This window comes from Oryzias latipes, chromosome 17 (assembly GCF_002234675.1).
Source record: "Oryzias latipes chromosome 17, ASM223467v1".
Taxonomy (NCBI): Eukaryota; Metazoa; Chordata; class Actinopteri; order Beloniformes; family Adrianichthyidae; genus Oryzias; species Oryzias latipes.
In genome coordinates, this window is record NC_019875.2 from 22,937,312 (window position 1) to 22,960,951 (window position 23,640).

General features: G+C 37.7%; 1 protein-coding gene and 1 long non-coding RNA gene across 4 annotated transcripts in view; both read left to right on the top strand.

Moving 5' to 3' along the window:
• Window positions 1–2,111: 2,111 nt before the first annotated feature.
• Window positions 2,112–7,460, top strand: LOC101174222. 2 transcript variants are annotated; one of them, XR_002875138.1, is made up of 4 exons: window positions 2,112–2,595; window positions 3,229–3,309; window positions 4,691–6,143; window positions 6,258–7,460. It is a non-coding gene; the product is annotated as an uncharacterized LOC101174222 (long non-coding RNA). The 2 variants fall into 2 exon arrangements; XR_002875137.1 differs by lacking the exon at window positions 2,112–2,595 and adding an exon at window positions 2,630–3,115.
• A 1,420-nt stretch (window positions 7,461–8,880) lies between these two features.
• The window catches only part of pde4dip (phosphodiesterase 4D interacting protein), a 38,704-nt gene continuing 23,944 nt past the window's right edge, over window positions 8,881–23,640 (top strand). The window contains exons 1-9 of one of the 2 annotated variants that reach the window (XM_023965250.1): window positions 8,881–9,092; window positions 11,301–11,347; window positions 11,430–11,497; window positions 16,612–16,722; window positions 19,333–19,409; window positions 21,373–21,496; window positions 21,585–21,742; window positions 21,976–22,132; window positions 22,474–22,527. In XM_023965250.1, coding sequence (XP_023821018.1) covers window positions 9,043–9,092; window positions 11,301–11,347; window positions 11,430–11,497; window positions 16,612–16,722; window positions 19,333–19,409; window positions 21,373–21,496; window positions 21,585–21,742; window positions 21,976–22,132; window positions 22,474–22,527 — 846 coding nt within the window. In that variant the 5' untranslated portion in view covers window positions 8,881–9,042. The remainder of the gene's footprint in view (window positions 9,093–11,300; window positions 11,348–11,429; window positions 11,498–16,611; window positions 16,723–19,332; window positions 19,410–21,372; window positions 21,497–21,584; window positions 21,743–21,975; window positions 22,133–22,473; window positions 22,528–23,640) is intronic. The other variant, XM_023965251.1, reaches the window with a different exon arrangement.

Here is a 23,640-nt window from a genome sequence, read left to right on the forward strand (position 1 = left end):
TTACATGGTTTTGTAAAATACATGTAGAAAATTTTAAAAGAGAGGGCAACAATTTTTAAACACAATAATTCAAAGTGCTAATCGTGAGAGTCAAGCAACCTCATCAAATCCTGTCATACTTTGACGATACACCTCTCTTTAAAGTGTACTGGATGAGAAGTGTCATGTAAAATTGAAACCTTAATTGATCTGACAGCAAATTTTTATTTTATTTTTGTGGCTGCAACTGTGCTTTTTGCGCAGACAGCCCCCTGGCGGTAAAATACGGTAACGCATGTTTTGCCCATCCTGCTGGGGGTCAAGGAGAGTTTGAGTTCATCGCTGCAACAACTCGACCAAACAAAAGACATGGACTGTTTCGGGTTTATTTTAGAGCCAACACAAATATTTCTTCTTTTTTTATTAGTTTAACATGTCTTTAACTTTGATGACAAAGATGTGCACTTTTCAGACAGTGTGATAGGTTTTTGTTCTTACAGTTGTACACAAAGAGAATAAGAAAAGTTACAGCTGCATTAAATTGCAGCATTAAGAAATTCAAAATCTTAAAACAAAAAAGCCTTTAAATTTTTGATCTGTCAAGTGAAAGTGATAAAAATCTGAGGTTTGGTTATGTTGAGAAAACAATCTGCGTTGTCCTGAAGCAAAAAGTAGTATATTTTAAGTTTATTTTATGTATACTTGAGGAGAAATATAAGTATACCAAATATACTATAGACCATGTATGTTTAGTCTAGGAAGTATACTAACTGAATACTTCTTCAGACTAAATTGTAACTTTTTAAGTTTACAATATGATGTAAGAATGAAAAATTCTGAGAACAATCAATGAACACTCTACTTTGTTACTTGACAAAAAATCTGCACTGGATCAGATCAGAGCCAGATTAAGAAAACTATGCAGAAATAGAAAATGTTACAACTAAGTAGTGATGGGATTATATAAGTTTGATTCTTCCCACTCCTTTTTAAGCAATAAATAAAACTCTAGTTGACTTTAGTCAATAATCACTATATGTGACCTAAGTATGTATTGAATGCATCACTGCAAAAATCTCTAATAAGGATTATGAAACAATAGTTTTCGTCTCACTTTTAAACTAATTTTTATTTGTTTTTGCTTATTAATCTATGCATTTCACTATGTCTCTAATGAGTTTGATGTATCTGAATGATTTTGTTGTATTGTACACAAACAATACTTGAAATAACCCAATAAATCAAATCAAATTAAATAAAACCAAACAATATAGTACCTAAAAAGTAAAGTTCAAATATACTGTCTCACTTTTTGAGTAATACTTTTAGTACCCTTAAATAGACTATATTTTACACTGTTTTAAATCGCAGAAAAACAAACAAAGCTAAGCCAGTTATCTAAGAAAGTAGCCTGGACCTAAAAAACAACAAAACCTGTGCATTTGTTTGACAATTAAAATAGAAGTTAAATACTTGATAATTAAAGTGGCCAGACAGCACCTGGACTAATTACATCAACTGGCTGTTTTTACTTGTTAGTTCTTTCTTTCCCTTAGTAAAACTTAGTACAAGTTTATTTTAATGACCATACTTGAGTTTTGGTACACTTAAATGGACTAATTTTTACTATATCTTGTCCCTTTTTGCAAAAGATCCAACCCAGTTTGTTATTTTTTCTTCTTTCTAGAAAAATGCATTTTGAGGATTCCAGGTGATCTGGCAGAGTCCAGAAGGACAAAGGTCAAACACATGTTGTCTAGGAGAGCATTGTCTCGGCTTTGGTGGGTTCTTTCAAAGAGCCATCTGGGCTGTTTTGTTTTGGCACAAGATTAAGATCCCCTGCATCTGATGTTTCTAGTCTTGATTAAATTTTGGATTATATCTGACACAGAACAAAAAGTTCAGAATGAAGATTATAATCTTTTTCATTAAGGGGGGCGGGGCAATTTATGCGCGTTTATGTGGCAACTTTTGCACAAAACATTGACCTTTTATGTGTGTATTGTTAAGAGTAAACATGCATTACACAACGGCATTCTGTTGATACATAAGATCTGTAGAGCAGATCCACATTTAATGCAACCTCATCTGCTATAACAAAGCTCCTGAAGAGGATTATGCTGCTGCCGCAGAAACTTAGTGACCAGTGGAAAGAGGGGTGGGTTAGTAGAAGCCGGCAGAGAGGTGATTACATTCAGGCAACCCTTTGCCCAAAGCGCAGACACCAGATTTTTCCCTCAGTCTGCCACCATGATTCACCCGCTGATCATTGCCATCATGACCGTGAACACCTCACTGACTGTCGTCTACTGGGGCTTCATCCTGGGAGATGCTTACTACAAATGGTTGTCGGAGCCAGAAGACAAGCCCAAGAAAACAGTAACTCCAGCCTAAGGGAGTCAGCCTGAATGAGGGACTGGATGTAATTGTTTTTGCTTAGGACTAGTCTGCACAAGCGCTTCAGTTTGTAGTGCTTTCTGCAGAGTCAACTTTTTGCATTTTTAATCTGCTTCCTTTGTTGTTAACCTTGAGATTATTTGAACACAAATTGTACTTTTTTTTTAACTGCTGAGCTGTAATAGTACTGAGAGAAAGTGAGGACGTTCCCCCTGACAGGTAATCCTATTCATGTTTTATTAATTCTCCTCTTGTAGAAGATGTCAGTTTGACCGTGAACTGTAAAAAGTTGCTTTTTCCAGTGGGACACTCAGCAACCTCCATCTTCTTCCTTGCCACGTGCTGACTTAGTGAAAAGCAGGTGACAGTAGTGTGTGTTCATCAAATCCTTCTGAGGATTATCCGACACCTCGTTGATCACTGTACTTCTCCCACACCCTCATCCTGAGGGGCACATTCTTTTTGAAGCTTTGGTCTTCCCTGACCTCCGTCTCTTTCTCTTCATGGCGCACACCTTCTACTACGGTCTCCACCCCGTCTCTTGGTTCATTCTCATTGCCAACGTGGCCGTCACTATCATTGAGTGGCAATTTCTCATTCGTCAGTTTTACAAACTTTCCACTGCAAAAGACGAGTCTGCGACCACGCCAGCGGCAGCTTCCACTTGAACCAGAAGACTCCAAGGATCAAACCTTGGTTTGATCACCATGGATCATCTGCCTATTGGCAGAGAAAAACAGTAATGGAGAGAATTTCATGTTGACATGTTTGGGATACCAATGCACTCATTTGTTTGTGTTCTTCATCTGACTTCAACCTATTGTCATTTTTTTGTGTGTTTTTCACTTCCAGAGCTATCACCAAAGATCTGATGCGGAAAATTGTTCATTCCCAAATTCAGGAAAAACACTGTTGCTCTACTCTCAAATAGAGGTAATGCATATGTTCTTACTATTTTGTGTTTTCTAATCATTTATTTAGTCATTTTTGCACATTTTATCATCATGGTATTGACTTAGGCAAACAAGCTTAAAATATATTGTGATTTCAGTGATGTTTACCACTTAGAAAATGCAAGAAACTCACTTTCTAACTATCTAAAAGCTGGAATACTTTAATTAATGTTGCATATGCGACTATGAAGTGTGATCATAGATGACCATAAGCCTCTTGGCCCATTATTGTCTGCCTCTCCTTGCACATACCTCTAATCCCTGCAGATGGAAAGCTGATATTGCTTCATGACCAGCTCAATCCTATTAACTCAGTCTGGCCTACATTTCTCTTTACTGTGTCTCACATTTTCTGGAAATTAATAGATTATTGCTGATTTTTGAGAAATTGCTGATGTTTGTCAGATTTATTTGTTTTTTTAAGTTAGTTCAAAAATTACCCGATTACAATTTGCTGTTTAAAAAAAAAAAAAAAAAAAAAAGGTGCTTGCACAATACTTTGGCGCTCTTCCAACTGTGTCACCTCTTTTCTAAACCTTTACAGTGAAGGGAAGCATCTTGGATCAGCAAGTTAGTAGATCTTTCATCACCAACAGAAACAGCCCAGGTGGTTCTTCTTTTCCAGTCAAAATCTCATAAAGTTTTGAAAATCAGTCAAGCCATGAACCAGCAGCCAGTCGTACCCCTGAGCTCCCCAGCAGGAGTCCTACTCCTCAACATGACTCAGTTCAACCAGCGCCGGCTCCTCCAGTTCTCCAGCCGGAAGGAAGAGGAGGAGGCCTATTTCCTAGACTACATCCCCCCAGCCAGAGATGCTGTTACGCTGCCACGCAATGTAGTCTATGTCCTAGCTGGGGTGGCACTGATAATTGTGGCCACTTATGCCATAGTGGGTCATCTCATTAAAGACTTGATGCACGATCTGGCAGGTAACTCCAAGCTGGAACCTCCCAGAGTGAAGTCCTCCCTAAAGCATCCGTCTGTGCATCCACATCTATGATTGTGATTCCATGCAGTCTCAGCCTCCATCAGTGCTTCATCCTGGACTTTCCATCGCTTGTGTTCCCTTCACTTTCACCTTGTGGTTTCTGTACCACGAAAAGCCCTCCCAGCAGTATGAGTGATGATCCATCAGGTTAAATTCCAACATGTGAGCACATCGTTGATGCTAAAACTAACATTTTCTGGAGCTTGCTCCCACAGTTCATGAATCCACTTCCAAATAGATGTTTAAGTTGCTTCTTTTTCTAAATCTTAACCACAATATATGCTCTCCTTTGAATGCTAAATTAATGTTAAGACTTTTCACAAAACAGTTCAAATCAAGTTTAACATCCTCTTTCTAATGTTGATCCTCACAGATTGGATATTTGGCCCCAAACCAGTGGAGGAGGATGCAGAAGAGGGAGGAGGAGAAGAAGAGGAGGAGCGACGCCTCAGTGTCTCCAGTAAACTGATGGAGACAGGAGACAAGCTGAGCATGGCCAAAGAGAAAGAAATGCTGCTGCCTGGTTTCCACCAGGGAAATCCATCCTTCCCTCCTCCACTGAGAAGTGTCATTGTTTCGTCGTACTCAAGAGAAAAAAGGATGTCCACTCACAGTGTAACTTTTGCCCCCCAACATGCCCCCTTTGTCACTTCCCTTTAATCAGTTTTTCAGTCCAGTGTTCTCCCAGCCGCAGTAATGCATCAGCTAGAGCGTTTTGTTCAATGTAAAAAGGCGTGTAATTGTAGTTTGTTGGCATTTTACAGGAAACCATGTTTTTTCTCTTTGTACATTAGTACTTCATTGTAAACATGACCTATTTATCGGGTGATATTGATCTGTTTCATCAAATGGCTAAACTAGTGATTGTTTCAACTTGTAGCTGTGATGTAAACACAGTCTAACTTCAGAGAAAAATGTTGTCTACAAACCCACACACATCAATTGTTGCTGCAACCTGTCTCTGACGATGTGCGTCTCTGTTCTTCTTTCCAGTAAATAACTTTATAACACAAGTTTGAGTTTGTTTATTTGTCACGTCTTCACAATGCTTGGGATGATAGGAATCTAATGACTCACTAGTAATGAAGAGGTACTCAACACAAAGGTGTTGTTGTGTCGTCTCTGTTAGAATAACCTTTATCACCTTTGTTAATACCTGCTGGTGTCAGGGGGTGACGACCCGGTCTAGGAGGATTATGTTCATCATCCGTGTTACATAGTGAAATGCTGTAAGTACAAGGATGATGGACGGATGGATGGATGGACAGAAGGCCACTCCTCTGACCTTGAACAGACTGTAGCAGCTTATCTAGTTTCCATGTGAGCAGCACAACGGATGGATGTGCAGAGAGTTCACACCTGAAAACAAAATGAAGACATTTTCAGGTGATTTACGTCACATGTTTCTGACGCTGAAGTCTATCCAAAACCTAATCTGTAGCTTGCATTTGATTTAGCTGCAAACCCTCATTGTTTATAGAGTGAATTCGTTTCTAAACAAAGATTTGGTTTGCTTTTTTTTTTTTTTTTTAAATATTATGGTGTCCTCCTTAATCCTTCTTAGCGCAGCTCTTAGACATTAAGAAAGCTCACTGGCAGACACACGCTCGTCCAGTCCACCATGGATGTACCTGGAGAGAGACTGAACATTCGTTACAGAGATGAAGACGGGACGATCCTCTACGAGTCTTACATCCCACCTTCTCGGGACGCTGTCCACTTGCCGACGTACATTCTCTACCTGCTCATTGCTGTTTTTGTAGTGATTTCTGTTCTTTATGCCATCATTGGACACCTCATCAAAGACCTAGTCCTTGACTTTGGAGGTTTGTTCATCTCCTTGGAACTCTGTTCTTTGTGTTATTTCAACCAGAAAATGCAAAATGGGACTATTTAGGCTTTCCTTGGTCCTTACCATGTCCTGCAACTCTGTTTTCTAGATTGGTTGTTTGGGGAGCAGCCCGAAGAGGTGGTGGTGAACTACTGCCAAGCTAAAGATAAGTTCATGGCTGACTGGGCTCCAGAAACCTCCCCTGAACTGGAGGCGATGGCTCGGGCAGAGGAGAACAAAATAGTTGACAGGGACTTCATGAAAGCGCCAGCCATCTGGATCATCTCCACAGAACCTCGAGCAGCAAGGACCGGACCCCGTGTGGTTTTTGGGAAAAGGTCTTAAAGGCAGAGCAGAGGAAAAACCTTCTGCTCATTGTGTGCTGCTGTGAAAATACAACTGAGGACATGTTGCAGCATTTCTACCTGAGACTCAAAATGTGCTAATGTGTTGGAAGTGGTGAGCTCAGAGGCTGCAGTGGAGCTTTGAGGACATCTAGTGTCTGCTTTGGTTTCCAGCTTGTACATCTGAAATGAACCTGAACAAAGAAGACTTACTGTGACGGAACTTTACATTGTACTTTAGTTACCACCATTGTAGTACTGTTTCCTTCCGACAACTTAAGTAAAATAATTTAAATCATGTTTAATTAAACAGTAAAATTGTTCTGAAATTAGAATCAAACCTCTAAAAGCAATTACCAGTGTTTTTTTAATGGTTATGCCAACTATGCAAGAATATTTATTAGAAAAAAGAAATAACTCAATAGGGAGGGTTAAATAAGTTTGCTTCTTCCCACTCAGTTTCGACAAAAAATAAAACTGTTCTTGACATTGATTGATAGTCAATATACATAATTACTCTAATGTGACGTGTGTGTGAACTATATGCAAAAATGCAAAAAATCTATTCATGATAAGGAGTAATTGCACGGTCTAGACGGTTTGTTTTTTGTTAATTATCCTTTATATTCTAAGCAATGAAATAATTTGATATCTATGTTTTGTAATATTTTTTATTGCAGCATTCAGTTATTTTTAATGCTTTAAATCAAATAAATAGACCAAATAAAACCTAATTTAAATGTTTTTGTTCATTTTTTTTATCCTAGAAATACTGGGAAATATTTTTGCATTGCGAATTTTTCATTTATTTGACTAAGAGCAATTAATGGCAAAAACTATTTGTCAAATTTGTTTATTATCTTTTTTCTTTGTCATGTTTGAGTGTTTCATAATGCAGCTCTGATATTTATGCTAATAAAGGGTGATTGTGACATAGTCAGAAGCCCAATTAAGTGTGAATGATTGAGTTCATTGGTGGTGTTACTTTAACCAAAATATTTCATATAATTTATTTTTCATTTTCATCATGATCACAGAGGTAGTTCAGAAATCATTTGAAACAGATTTTTAGTAGAGGCACTTGAAAGTCTGCTTGAAGTCAAAACAGAGGAAGCAGTCACATTTATCAGGTAAAAAAAAACTTTTACAATAATCTACACTTTGTCTCTGATGAAAAACTCAAAATGAAGAAGAACGTTTCTTTTGCAAAGGTGCATCACTAATGTGTGTGCTACTGTGTTTAATCTCATGTCTCTGAGGACTGAGAATGTGCAATATAATCTCAATTTTTTTTGAGGGGGGGGGTGATACTTCCTTTGTTTTTGTTTGTTCTGTTTTTGAGTTGCCCCTGTCAGGCACACCTGGTTTAAGTTGCCATCCACAGCTGTCTTGATTTGTGTTAATTATCCTCAGTTTATATTTGTCTGGTCTTCAGCTTTATCTGATGTGTTGCCTTTTTGTTTCTCCGTGGGTTTTGAGATGTTAAGAGTTATGATTTAATTAATGTTTTTGCCACCAGGCCAGGTCTCCTGCAGAATGGGTGCTACTCCACAATTCCTGACACCACCAAAATGACAACAAACGTTTCTTTTAAATTATTTTAGTCATGCTCTACACTAAACTCAACCGTGAATATTATTTTAACCCTTGTGCTATCCTAGGTACTTTAACATTGGGAGTAGGGTCATCTAGACCCCACAAGACGGTGCGCTGAACCTTTTTTCTTCAATGATCTGTGATCTTCAGTGGTGTCCATGGATTACGTGAAATGCTCTCCAGCTTTATCCATATTTTTCATGGTAGGGAGAACACGTCAACGGTCATCTTGACCCCATAGGATAGCACAATGGTTATAGTAATTTTCTGACTGCAGTTCCATCACAAACACAGACTTCAGATTGTTACTGAAGATTGTAGTGGCACATATTGTCCAGTAGAGGGCAAAAAAGAGCACAAATGAAAGGGGAAATACCATTTTCCACGGAGATAAAAGGAAATTTCATCAAGAATGCTGGAAAATCTTTTTTTAATCTATTTAATATTTTATTTTACTTTTCTAAGAGATTTTAGCTTTAAAGCCTTGTAGCATCCTGCTGACTTAAAATAGCATGGGTTGTCTTGAGTAACACAATAAAATATTAAATAAATGGATGCTTGTTTACAGTTTTTATGTTGTTTATTATCATGTTTTTATCTTGAATAATGGTATGTATTTTTTCCTGCTCAATGGGAGTAATCAGACTACAGGTGGGCAACTGTGATGACCTACTTTTGTGTTTGGTATGTTCCTCCTCACTTGTTCTACAGTAGGGGGCTGGATACTCTTGCATCTTCAGGGGGCGCATCCTCTCACCCCCTCCCTCCCTCCCTCCCTTGTAACCTGCGCGGTGCGCTGCGCAGCGCCGGTGCTGACTGCTGCTGCCGCAGAGGACATGGCCATCTGTGGCTGCGCGGGTTTGATTCCCTGCAAGGTGGTTAGAGGTGGACTGGTGATTTTCGGAGGTGGCGGCTCTGCGGCGCGGATGCCCGCTAACTGAAGGAACAGCCTTTATGGATCGGAGCTCACCGCCTCCGGAGCCAATCTGGGGAGAGTCAGAGAGGTGAGGCAGCGCGTGCGTGGATCGTGTGCAGGCTGTACACTGCAGCAAAAGGCTCTTTATTTATCACCATCATCATTTTTTCATACTAAATGAAGGTGAAACAGGTTTAGATGGACAAAAGAGATGTATTCACTGCTTAATGTTTAGCCTACATCATAGCAGGCCATCATATGGATCAGGATAGAGTGAAGCTAATGACTTTCATTGATAAATTGACTATTTAACCCACATTTGGGTAACGTTTTTACAATAAACCCTCCCTAAATCATATGTATTGTGACTAATTTGGCAGATAATAGATGCCAAATAGTAAAAAGACCAGATGACCCAGTTTTGACTCACTTCCTTAGATTTTGATCATCACTCATCAGAAATGTTAACCTTTTGGAATCTGTGTCAAATTCCTCTGCAATAATGCACAGGGCTATATGTGGGGTACTGGATTATAAAGCCCCTCCACACATGCACATGCACTCTCAATGCGACTAAATGGACCACCTCACATATGAAGAAAACTGTTGTTAAATGTCCAGCCCTGCCCACCACAGCAATGTAGCATGCCAAGTGTTCACCAGTGGTATTTGTCCACCTGGTCACCCTAGAAATCTTTGGCATGCAACAACTGTCACCATTTTATGAGCTTGGAGCGACTGGAATTCAGCCAGGAAGTAGGGATGTGCTTCTTACATCCTGGATGTGGAGACTTTGTGACACAACCGGTGATGCTGTTTGATTGTGTACCTTGAAAATCTCTTGTGCATGCAGTCATGCCCTGTATCCTCCTGTGCTCACAATTAATTGATGGGAGGAAATGCAGTTCTTGCAAGTCTGGTTGCTTACCAGGAGGTGTGCAGCTGAACTCTGACCTTCAAAGGCTCCTCCCAGTGCTTTGCATCTCCCCTGCAGCGGACCTCTTTGACCCCATCTTCTCCTGCAGAAGTGTAGATGAGATTATGCGGTTTTCTAGAAAGAATTGAATTAGAATTATAAATGGATTTAAGCCTTTTAAGTCGAGCTTCAACATAAATGGGGCTTTTACCTTCATATTGTGTGTTGTAGTTGAAGAGATGGTTGCATGCAGTCATTTCAGGGGTGTAAGGATTTTTTTGCAATTTGATTTATATCATAATTTGTGGTTGCTGATACGATGTATAGCTGATATTGGTTCATTTAAAGATCCGATTCACTGACCTAAAATGGATCCAGGACATTTTTAGCCAAAACTTCAACTGTGTGACTCAGAGATATAAATATCTGGGTACTGAACAGTGCAGGTGAAGTTTCTCAGATTCCTTCTATTTCTTGCAAGATAATCAAGTGTAAATAAAATATGTATACAAACAAACAGGTAAATAAGAATTAATTGTAAATCCATTCACATTTAAGTTTCATAAAGCTCAGCCCACTGTTGTTTTTCCACATCAAAATGATACAAACAGAAAACTTTATTACAGCATTCTAGCACACTGTATGGTCACACGTCTGCAAGATTTCAGTGTTTCCACTCACTGGACTGTAATGATGGACTGATCAGTTGTTGCTGTCATCACATACATGTACCATATTTATGTTGTCCGCTGTAATGACACTTGATCGTTTTTACGTTGTAGACCAATAAACCTGACTGTGCCTCAATCCATATCAATATAATCGATATATTTCATTTTGAAACGATTTTATTATGATATTGGTCAATTAATTTGACAACTTGCTTCAGACAGATTAATCTAGTGGGATCGTAGGAATATAAATCCATTCATCGATTAAGTATTTCAATTTTTCAATTTTATTTGTATAGCCCAAATTCACAACAACAGTTGTCTCAATGGGCTTCGTATCGGTAATTGAAAAAGTGAAACATGAACTCAAAAGGATCATGAATACATAGAGTTCAATAGGAAAATGCTAAATTAAACTGACTAAGCTAAACTTGACATCCCTGCCCTTAGACCCCCCTTCGCGGTAAGCAAAAACTCCTAAAAAAAACGGATTCCGGAAAAAACGAAGAAACCTCAGGGGTGCCCACATGAAGGAGGGATCCTCCCCCAGAATGGACAGGCGATTTACCAGAACTCTTAGAGAAGAATTAACTTGTCTAACTCTACAACTACATATTTAAAGTCCAGTAGAGTAATTACTATACCCCTAGAAGTTATTTTCTTCTTTGGTGCAAAGTGTTTTTTTTTCTAACTTTGCGTTTTATTTCAGTGTTGTGGAAGAGGATTCTCCCTCCAAGAACACAGGTCACATGTCAGGTAGCTTTTGCTTGTGTCAGACATTAAGCACAGACTCACTACTTGGTTTTGTTTTATTGACACATTCCGTCTCTTGCTTCAGACCTGTGCAGTGATGAAACAGATAATTCTCCTCTTCTTCAGCCTCACACACTCAAGCAATTTGAACAGGTAAGGTATTTCCACTTTAAGATAGGTATCATGCTATGTGTGATGAAACTAATTCTTTTTTTTAACTGACTAATAACACTGTTTGGATTGGGGGTTGTATCGTATTATTAGTGTGTATTACTGATTTTTTTTTTCTCCTGTGGATTTGCTTCCTTGTAAGCTAGAAATGTAAACATCTCCTTTATAACTAAAAGCAAAACTGTCTGAAAATAATTTCATACAGAGATGATCTCCACCTCAGAATGGAAAACACCACAGAGCCCTCCTGCTATTTTTAGCAGCCTCTGGGTATTCCATGGCCCACTTCAGGTTTTCCATTATTGAACAAGTGCTTTTTGAGGGGAGTTCCTGCATTTAAATGACAATCATTTTATCGTTGGGTTTTGGAATATTTATTCTTGTTTTTTAAAAATGTACTCACATGATTCTTATCAATTCATGAACAGGAATAAACAAGTTTAGAAGGTGAATTTTGAGAAAATGGATGATTGATGGATGTATAGAGAGGACTGCTGAGAGCAGCCTTGTTGTTGGTTTACAGACAAAGAGATAGGAGTCAGAGCTGAAGATGTTGAGCTTCTCTTTGGGAGGTTTGTGGATGGATAAGAGGAACAGCTCATGTTAGATGTTTAAAGGTAAATGCAAGGAAACCCATTGAGTTAATTATGACATGTTCTTGGAGGAGGGTCAATGACTATGTTGGTGAAATGATGCTGAAGATGGAGCTGCAGGAAAGAGGTCTAGAGGAAGACCAAAGAGGAAGTTCAAGGATGCAGTGAAGGAAGACATGAAGGTGTTTGTCGTGAAGGAGGAGGATGCAGGGAAGAATATATATATATATGTTAACACCGGACATGTGATGTGTGCTCAAGAACGTGCGTTCTTGAAGTATAGCCCGTGGTGTTCACACTGGACAAGCAGGGAGGGTCTTTTTCATTTTCTTCTTTTTCTACTGTTTTTTTCTTCTAGCACACGTCTGCCATCTACAGTTGGAAGAGTCTTGGTGCAATATGTCAAAGCAGTGCAAATGTTGTGAATTTTGCTCCAGGCTTTTTCTTTTACAGCTTTGTTCCAACATATAATTTCTGCCGAGTACAAGCCCCATTTATTTATTTCTCTTCAAAGATCACTTTTCAAATGGTTGGCACTTATTAAAAGGGACGCCATCCAAAGGTCACTACCAAATCTGATTCCCTAACTTTCATTGCTCGTTTAATCGTTTTGTTCGTAGCACTTAAAAATGACACGAGAGTTTTGAACATGGAAGGCCAAAACACGCACATACGCGTGTTTACATAGACTTTCAATGAAAGAGGGCGCTTGAACGCAATTTGCCAAGGGCGGTGTAAACCTAGCTTCAGATAGAGGAGGATAATTCGCAATGGCGACCACTAAAGGGAGCATCCTTCTAAAGCAAAGACAAAGAAGTTTTGGTTGTATTTAATTCTGTTGGTCTATTGTAAAATTTCAGCATTAACAAGAAAACTAGAGGGCAAATAAAACCAGCATCAGAGAATTATGTGACATTACATTACACATTAGCAGATAAAATCAAGATTACAATGCTACTACAATCTTGAAAATGTTGCCTGTTTTGATAAACTGAGTTTACCTGCCTGTTCTTAAACATGTCCTCATAACTGCCTTTTTGAACATTTTTACTCAATACACAAAGTTCATCTGTTTATACCAAAAATGTCTTTACACTTATCAGTGTATGCAGAGTTCTGTCTGGCTGTCTGCTAAAAGCCCTTACTGGTAACAACCACAATAAGAGTGAAGACTTTATATTAGTGGTTTGTATCTTTAAATCAGAAATGAATCAGCCTTTCACCACAGTTACTAGTTTTGAATTATTTAACTAGATTTAATGCATTTAATTAAATCATAAACTTTACTCATTTCTGGCCCTGCATCAGACTAACGACCCGTCCAGGGCGTCCCCTGCCTTCGCCCACAAATGGCTGGGATAGGCTCCAGCAGCCCCATGACCCTAAAAGGGACAATACGGGTTTTAGAAGATGGATGGATTAGTTATTTGGGTTATTTGACATTATGTACTTTTCTAATAAAAAAAACAAAAACAAAAAAACAAATGTCAAAGTTTGAACAGCAGTTATTGGTCAGTAGGTACTTGGAAAAAACTAATTAACTAATTTTATATATTAACAAAATCTATTATTGTGCGTTCTTGGTCACATAAATAAATTAGTCAAATATGACAAATGAAGTTACATTTCATCTTCTTTTACTCTGCTTTATAGATTCTTTAGTTTTTTTCCCCCCTTATGACTCATATTCTGTCCTGTTCTGATTCTGGTCCTTGGTAATTTTATCTGTAAATGACTGGATTATCACCCTTGTCTCCCTTTTTTGGATGATTAGATATTAAGAAAATCAGATCCTTTATTAACTGTCAAGAGATTGAGGCAACTAATGTCCACATGTTGTCAGGTGCTCTTTTAGACATCAAAATACGCTTTGTTTCATAGAACTTCTACCAAGAGGAATACTCATGCATTATTAGACTTTTTTTTATTTTATTAAAACATTCTCATACTTGCGGAATGTCATCTACTTTCTTTATTTTTTATTTCTTTCTGTTATTTTGAAAATCAATGTTTTTTTTGTTTTTTGTTTTTTTTAGTAGAATCACCTCTGATCGTCAACAGTTATGTTTTATGTTCCTCTTGCCTTGTTCTACAGTAAGAGGTTCCTTTCTCCAATGTTTTTATTTGTGTAGTTGTTTAATGAGCGCATGGGGATTTGTGTTTTTGATTTCATTTTCTGAATGTTTTTGGAGGACACCAGTCTTGGCGTTTGGTTTATCCTGGCGTTGAATTATTCAATGTAATGTGACTCACTCTGCAATCCAAACGCTCCTCAATTGCATCAGGAACCAACATATTCTACTCTATATTCATTCATTTTTTCCTGCATAGCTGTTTGGTTTTAAAGTTCTGCGTCTTTTGCTGCCAAGAAAGTCACACCTTTCAAAAGCAGTTTTTCTCCAAATCCTATTCTTCCTTTCACTTTATTCGTGTCTCTGAGGGACGCTCAAGGACTCACCGCTCAGTCATTAGCCCTGTGGTTCACGGCTCCCAAGTCTCTTATTTCTTTTCGTTTTTCTTCTCACCTGTCCGTCACACTCTAAATTTAAGCCCCAGTACATTGTACATTTTATTACATCTGTGAAATTATAGTTATACCTGACGCACAAGAAACCTTTCCTTTAGAACCTGCAGCTAGCTTCTTTGACCTAAAAACCACCAAACATTATTAGACTATTACAAAAATGTAGAACATAAATTCTCAAATGTTCCATTTAATTGGTTTGGAGTGTTTGTTGATTTTTTTCGACAATTACAGACAAGAGACTTAAATAATCCAAATATGTGAACAATCAGAAATGACCATCGTCAAAATTCCACCTTCACAACTTCTGATGTTTTCTTACCAGGTTTATAAAATCCAGTATGCCAGTCCCTAGAAAATGCAGAATACAACAGCTGATAATGAACCAATCTGACCTGTAGCTAAGATAATCTGATGACATGTTTTTGTGTTTTAATGTCAGAAACCAAATAAAAGATGACATCATGGCCACCATGTCTGTTTTTATGTGGTACTACTGTAAAGTAGTATAAAATTCACATAAAATATATCAAAATATTAAAGATGAAATTATCATTTGTGGTTATATTCAGATGTATTCCAATTGTAATTCCAACCCCAATATATAGAAATGAACAAAATATAAAGATAAGTGACTGAAATTCATCAGCTTGCTGCTAATGTCCATGTACATGCAACCAAATTACTGAAAACCTTCATCCGGAGCAAATGAGTAATGTCTTCCCATGCCGTATTCTGGAATCATAGGTTAAATATTTCTAAGCTCTGACTATTTTAAAAAGCACGTCAGTTCCGCACGTAACCGCTAGGTGGCTTATAACACAAAGAAGGTCAACCTCAGAAATGAATCAGCCTTTCACAACATTTACCATTCCTTTTTGAAACTGGCTTCAGATTTGATCCAAAACTAACCGCTGGTTGTTGTCAGCACACACTCTGTCCACCTCTTTATGCAGGTATTAGATTGAAACAATGAGTCCATGTAAAGGATCTTTCCCCCCTGAGTGCAGTTGCTCCTCTTGCATCAGGGTGTTAGCTGATTTTCTCATTCATACTTGCTCTCTTACAAAAATATGATTAGAATGTGGGTTACAGAATTTATGGTTAGTAATCAACCTGAGGAAGTCAAATTACTTTACTCCCATTTCAAAACACTGCGCCTGTACAGTAAATGTGCTTTTGACAACTTTAACAAGTCAACAAAAACTTCACAAACTGTCTTTACTGATTTGGTAATATAATGACACTAAAGACTTCCATCAACAACCATGTCGGACTGCGACACTCATTTTGTTTTGTTCATAAAGTACCTTACTTGGTGTACAGATGCAGCAAATAGTTTTATTAGATATAAAAGAACAAAGCAAAACTTTTTTTTGTGTTGTAAATGTTGTACCTTAAGCTTAATCCTGTTAAAACGTCTTGAAAAACTAGCAACACCTGAAAAAATGTCCCTATGATGACCTATAAAACAAGATTTAGACTCCTTTTTCTGCCAAATGGGACTGTAAGCACTTTCCCTTCGCCCTCCCTCTCCTCCTCCCCTCTTCTCCCCTTTCACCCATCTCTCCTGGTAGTCTGGGATTCCAGGGATGACTCCCCCAGTAAAATAAGCTTCTGTCTCACCATTGCACAGACCACAACATAGCATGGAGCTGCCACTGCTGCACGTCTGAGTGCTGGGCTGCAGAGTAGCCCTCTGCACTGCAAACGCCCCAAAACTCTGTGGCTTTTCTGGTGTTTTACTTTTGATAGCTGAAATTTGTACTGAAGGATTTTTGGGACCATGCAGAGAAGAAGGTAGCATGTTGGTTGGGCACAGGGCTCTGACCCAACAAGCAGCCCTGACAGCTACGGTCCAGTAAAATGGGCGAAATGGAGCAGTCACAGACTATTTATTTCTGATCTACGACAGACATGTTTAGCAGAGTCGGTGCTCTTTGACGGTCATGTCTAACAGTTACCGCACTTTATCACAGCACCTGAATGACCTGAAGAAGGAGAACTTCAGCCTGAAGCTCCGCATCTACTTCCTGGAGGAGAGGATTCAGCAGAAATTTGAGGAGAGCAGTGAAGATGTCTATCGTACAGTGAGTAGAAAATCCACTTTTTAGTTGTAGACACCTATTGGTTTTTGTTTTGTTAAAATATTTGAAAGTGAGATGCTGACGTGCAGCTTTTCATTGTTTTGTGTCATACTTTGGAATTGTTATACTAACTTAGGTCTTCATTTTGTCATCACCCTACTCACCGGCCAGGTTTTTGTTTTATCAAGACAAAGAGAACCGGTAAAGACAAATGTTTGTTTATTCCAGCAGTTCCTGCATTTGTCAAACTTTCAGTTATGCATAAAAACCTCACATTGCAGGTGTAAATACTTTTAAGAGCAGCCAAACAGAAAACAAGGTTATTAAAAAATTGAAAAAGATCCTAAAATATTCACATTTGAAACAAAAAGCATAATTTTGGTCTCAAGTTATGCATTAGTTGACAAATACTTCTATGCATTTCTGCAAGACAGTTCAGTCCGAGTAAGAAAAATATCTAAATTACACAAAATTGCAGAAAAAACATTCTAATTTTATTTCATTGCTGCTTCTCTTTAAAAGATCTGCTATGTTTTATGGTGTGATGCTTTTCTGATCTATATTAGATTAAATAAAATGGGTCGAAGCAGCAATATGATGACCACGGTAGGTAAAATATATATTGTGGTGCAGCAGTAAGGAAGTATTTCTGAATGCGTTTGTCTCTGTTAATCTGCGCATGTGCACAGTGTGCATTTAAAACAGGGTGACCCTGCTCAGCTGTTGTTTGTTTACACAAACTGTCAGTCAGCCTCTCAAACTCGGTTCTGTCTCCTTCCTTTTATTCTCAATCCCCCCTGATCACCAGACAGGAGAAAACGAAATCACAGCATGATCCAGCTGAATGACACCCTAGCCGTCTTCCAGTATTACTGCATGCCAGCCGTGATTGAGTAAGCCGAGTCTGTGTTGACATGCAGAGAGCTCAATCTTTCTGCCTTAGAACATCCCTTTGAGTAGTCAGTCAAATCACTCATATAAGCCAATATATCTTTATTTCATGGTTTTTAGCCGGCCGGTGATGATTATGTTTGCCCATCCACCGTTTGAAATATTAATTTGATCTCATATCAGATGTGTTGTATGCGTGATGGGTACATGGTGATCTCTGGAGCTGAAGGAACTCTATTTATAGCTGGCTTCAGTGCTGATTTATGTATCACATGTTCAAATGAGTGTCCGTGCAGCACATCCCATCAGTAACGATGCATGTGTGGGAGAATATCCTCCTTTTCTTGTCTTTTAAAGTAAATAATCACTTCAGCACTGGAAGGTCAATATTGTAGTTTATCAAACATTTTAAACTTTAGTTGTATTCGATTGTGTTTTTCAAAACAGATAAATATTCAAAGTGTTACAAGTGAAGTTGAAATCCCCGTAAATGTAATTTTATTAACTTTTCTAATATAAAATTTCTCTTCCATGTCCTTATCTGTTTGGATGGCTCAGGTGTTTCTGAGTCAATGCGTGCGTGCACGCTCTGGCATCTCCCTCATTATGGGTACATGTGGAGCTGTTGCTGAGAGCCCAAAGTCAAGGAGGGGTCAAAGTAGCAGGTGCACAGTGATGAAAGCCTAAATATAGAACGGTTTGCAGGATGCAAAGATGTCTGTCATTCTGAGAGCTCCATTTTTGATTTCTCTATAAGGTAAATGTGTTTGGTAGATGCAACGAAACTGCTTAAAGCTAGAAAAGGGACTTGGCATAATATAAGCAAATTAATATTATAGTATTTGGGAGCATTTAGACTTTGATATTGTAAATACATTTTTACAAATGTTTTATTGTTTAAATACACACAGGGCTTTTCATTCAGTCAGAAAACTTTCAACTTGAGAAAGTCAATTAGTCAGGTGAGAAGCTTACTTCATGATTTGATTTCATTCAAATTTCTATCCAATAACTAATTACTTGGGTTAGGAAAACTGGTTGTTTGCATACGTAGTGATTGAACCAAGAACATTTTTACATTTTGGTTATTTATTTATGACTTATGCTTTATGCTAATGCTTTAGTTTGCACACTTCTTTGTGTTTTGAGCTTGACAGTTTCGTTGCATTTGTAAATGCGCTTTCTATCAGTATTGGAGACATGCAATGGAAACAGTGACTCCAGTAAGAGCAGCTTTCAACCTGTCTTCACAGTCTTCTCCTGTTTCTGTTTAAACCATGTCCCTTCTTCAGTGTTTAGCTATGAGCGGTAAGGAGCTCTCCAATGCCCTTTAAAGACCTCAGCATGTCATCAAAGTGCAGATGTGGTTCTTGTAAGGTTGACTCTTCATTGTCCAGCTCTAAATAAATCAGCCATGGCAGCATAGTCAGTCTTATACTTTGCCTTCATGTCATAAAGAAAAAACAGAGATTAACTGAACAAAATACATAAGGAGCCTTGATTTAGACCCAAAACAATGTTAATATTTGTTTTGACTGAAAGAAACGTGTTCTTCTGAAATGTAAGTGTCTATTAAGCTGAACTGATTTCAGACGTTTTGCAATCTTGTTGGACATGAACAATTGCTTTATACTGAATTTGTTGCTGAAAGAGGAGATAATGTTCTACTGCTGACATGAACACACAGTCATCTGAACTCGCGCTGCACCTTGTTTGTTGCAGAACATCGAGCTGAAGGTGGAAGTAGAGAGCTTGAAGAAGGAGCTTCAGGAGAAACAAGAACATCTGGACAAAGCTCTGTAAGTTCATGTTGTTACTCAAATCCAGCCTTGTACTTTGTAAGGGGGGGGGTCAATTCTCCATTTAACATTTTTTATATAAATGTTTTTAAGTTTCTTACTTTTGAAATATTTGTGTCTGTGTTGATGCTTTTGGTGTCTCTTGATATTTAGAATCTATGAAAACGTAGCTTTAAATACTATATTTTTATTTAAAAAGTGATTAGATTTTCATTGACAGGTATGCCTTATAATCTGCAAAGTTTATCCACTTTAACCACTTCTGCTGTTCTTTCATTTACTCTTTACAGTTTATAACACTATGATGAATGATGAAGCTGCGTTGTGGATGTTTATTCAGGGCAAAGTTATAATGTTATAATTCTTTAATTTTTTGTAGCTAATTGTTTTTTTTTTGTGGTTTTTGAGTCCTCATACTCTATTAAACAATAAGGTTGGCGATTAAAGTCACAAAAAATGACTTTATTTTTTGTTTTGGTATTTGATATTGATCTAAATAAGGATTTTTATTAATTGGGGGTGTTGGACTGAGTAGGTGTTTTGACAGTGGATGTTTGTTTGAGAGAGACTCTTGCTGTACATGACTAGGACTGGTTGAAAATATCTCAGTTATCTGAGCTGCTGCATGTGGTGGATGCAGTTAAAAACGTGTGTAGAGAGCGTCTGGAGTGTGACTCGTGGCGACTGGGTGGCGTGTGCCATTCTGGGAGCAGGAATTCTGGGATGGGATTTTTTGGACTAAGACAGTCTTTTACAGTATGAACTAGATAATATCTTACTTACGGTCATATATGTGAAAGAAATTGAAGATTATGCTCAAAATATTCTGTGACACTAATGTGCCGTGACGAAGGTTTGTGTTGGAATACAAAGGAATTATTCCCAGCCATAGAAACGAGTATTTGGTCCAAATGATCTTTTTAACAGAAACAGCTATTTTGATTTATTGTCTGTATTAAAGGACAAATTCAATTTCAGGCTGCAAGCACTTTTGAAAACAAAACAAAACATTAAAGTTAATTTTTAAAAAAAAGGAAGGAAATAAAAGAAACAGAAATAAGGTTAAGTGGCCAAATGAAACATTTAACTTAAACTAAAAGCAAAATGTCTACCTTGATTAAAAGAAAGGTTGAAAAACCATCCTTAGCAGATCACATTAAAAAACGCTCACACAGTGGGTGAGGTTCTTGCTCCATCTCTGCTATAACAGGAAGGTGGTAAGAATATCCCATGAACACTGCAGCAGACAGAAAAGGGGTGACGTTATCTCTTGGCTGCCCCTCATGTCTCCACCAGTTCCTTAATTTGACCCAACAGATGTGATTTGCTCACAAATAAACTGCAGCTGGAGTTAAAAAAGGTGTAACTGCAAAGCCGGGACCTTTAAAAATATCCATCTATCCATTTTCCATACCGACTATTCCTGCACAGGGTTTATAGGGAGGCTGGAGTCTACCCAGCTACTGTTGGGTGAAGGTGGGGGACACCCTGGACAGTTTGCCAGTCCGTTTCTGGGACATCCCTCACACTCCCACATCCAGAATCACCAATTAACCTTTGAAATGTGTTTTTGGACATTTTCAGAGGAAGCTGGAGTGTCTGGAAAAACCCATGAAGCATAAAAACTCCAAACACAAAGAAGTCCTAACGACTACACCATGCACCCCTACTTTAAAAAATATTCATAAAAATGAGTAATGTCAATTAATATTTTCCTGTCAATTCTAAAGTATTTTTAATGAACTGCTTGAGCCAAATTGCATACAATATGTGCATAAAACAGGAGGTAAAAACATCATGTAGAGTAGACTAAAGGGTCATGCTTTTGCATAACAATTTAATTGAAAAATATGTTCACAATGATAAAACCGCTGTTGCAAATAGTTTAAATGTGATTTACTCCTTATCAAACACCAATTGATGACTTTTACTGTTCCTGGTGTTTTCTAATCTTTTTTTTTAGAAAAACAACAGAGAGCTTGACCAATCACAATGAGACAGAGCTTCAGAGACGGTGTCAGGAGAGACAGCAGGAAATTGATCACATGCAACAGGTGCTTGAGACAAAAATTCAGCTCCTGCAGGAGGTTGGTCAGGTAGTCCTAGAAATAAATGCTGCTCACACTTACATTATTTTGAAGATGTCAAAACTCCTGTCTGCTGTGCATCCCGCAGGAGGCCCAACAAGCACGCAGCGAGGCTGAACGGATGGCCTCACTGGCGGGGTCAAACTCCCATGCTTCCCTTGTGTCCTTAGACATAGCAATGGAGGATTTGCCTAAAGATGACAGACCTCCAAGTGTCATGTCCCCTTCCAACACCAGCAAAGACAGGTGCAAAACTCTTTTAAAACTCCTGTAATTTTTTTTTTTTTTAACATTTTTTTTAGTATGCCAGATGAAGCTTTTGTGTCTCCTTGGATGAAATTGCATGCACTCTTGCTAAATCTAACCCCTCAAGTAAAATAGATTTCTAAGAGAGGTTTTTCTTGGGATTTTTGTAGAGATTCCAACAATAAACTGATGAAATCTATTGTGACACTGACTTTTTCCCTGTTTGCGTTCAGATTGATCGAGGAGCTGATCAAAGAGCTTCGCTCCAAGGATGTTCTCATCACAGAACTACGTGATGAGAAGACGACACAAAATAAAAGAGTGGGAGAGCTGGAGGGGCAAGTCCAGGAGTTGACTTCAGCTCTGCTGCAGAAGGACAAAGATGTGGAGGTAATTTTTAGTTTGGTTTCATTTTCCAATTACAGCTTCCATCTCCAACATTCCAAGTGTCATGTGGGAAGCTTGATCATTTTCACTCGGAGGCTTTTACAGACTTTTGACAATTTGTGCCCTTGCTTTATTCTTCAGGTTGGTTTTACTCGTGTTTAGTTAGTTTTTCCAACAAACGAAGTGTGGGGTCATCAAAATTCAGATTAAACAGAGAAACCTATGATGTATTTTTATTTTGTTACATTTTGTTTCTTTATTACACTGTGAATGATGCTTTCTTGCACATAATGAAGGCTGAATTTGGCACATTCAGTACATTTATTTCTCTTTTTTGTGTACAGTTTTATCAAGAAGAACTTGGTCAAGAGAGGCTGCGTATCGAGCAGGAAATGCAGGTAAGACCCACCATAAATAGTCATATATATATTTATATGATCACAAGAACTATTTCAATACTCATTTTGTCTAGACTATTTACATTAAACAATATTTTAAAAGAGAATATACCATGGTTTGGAGTTGCCCGTATTTCTGTCTTCTGATCAATCTGATTCGCTTATCAACTGATATATTTTCAGACAAAGTCCTGCAGAAAACTATTTTTTAAGCTCCCTTCCTGCAGCCTCAATAGATTTTCACTGTTTTCAGCCTCAACAGTGAAGGCACTGTCTTATTTTAACAACTTGTGCAATTTTTTTATTTTTTTTTTCTGACTTCATGGCATCTCGTGTCTTTGACTTGGTTTTGTAACGCAACAAAAGAAAAGGTCAAAAAAAGCACAATAGCCTTAAAAGTAAAAAAAAAAAAAAAAAAAAAATTACAGGATTGGAAAATATTTTTTTTTTGGCAATACATTTTATTAAATATACTTTGGTGGTATATTCTCTCATTTCAAATAAACAATAACCACAGGCTTCTCAAAAAAGTCTGACTTGATTCAATTCAAACTTGAGATGCTGAAGACTTTAAGAACCTAAATATAAGAACTCAAATGCTAAAAATTTGATTTTTTTTCTTCTTTTTACTTCATGTATTCTCCTTTAAAGACAACACTGTAAAAATACTTTACAGGTGATAGTTTTTGTTTGTTCTTAAAGATTTGTAAAAATAGAAAGCAATCCTTATTGTTAGTTAGTTTATTTATTCTTTTCAGGAAGAGTACCACATTACATTACCATATTCAATACACAACATTAGTCACACATCATGTTCGAAAAAGAGCATCAAGTATGATGACATTTATTTTGTTACTTACTCTTTTTAACTTATTAATACTCTCTTCCTTTTTCTGGTGAAAGTGTGTTTTTCTTTGTTGTTGTTGCAGAATTCTGTAAAACAGATCCACACCGATTAAAAAAAAAAAAGAAAAGAAAATACAGACACATTTTCTAACCAAAGTCGAACCAACTAATCATTTCTCGATAGAAAGATTACAGAAACAAATATTTTTGAGAGCAAAAATGTTTGCTTTATTAAGTGCTGTCTCCTTTTGTTATATTCAGAAATTG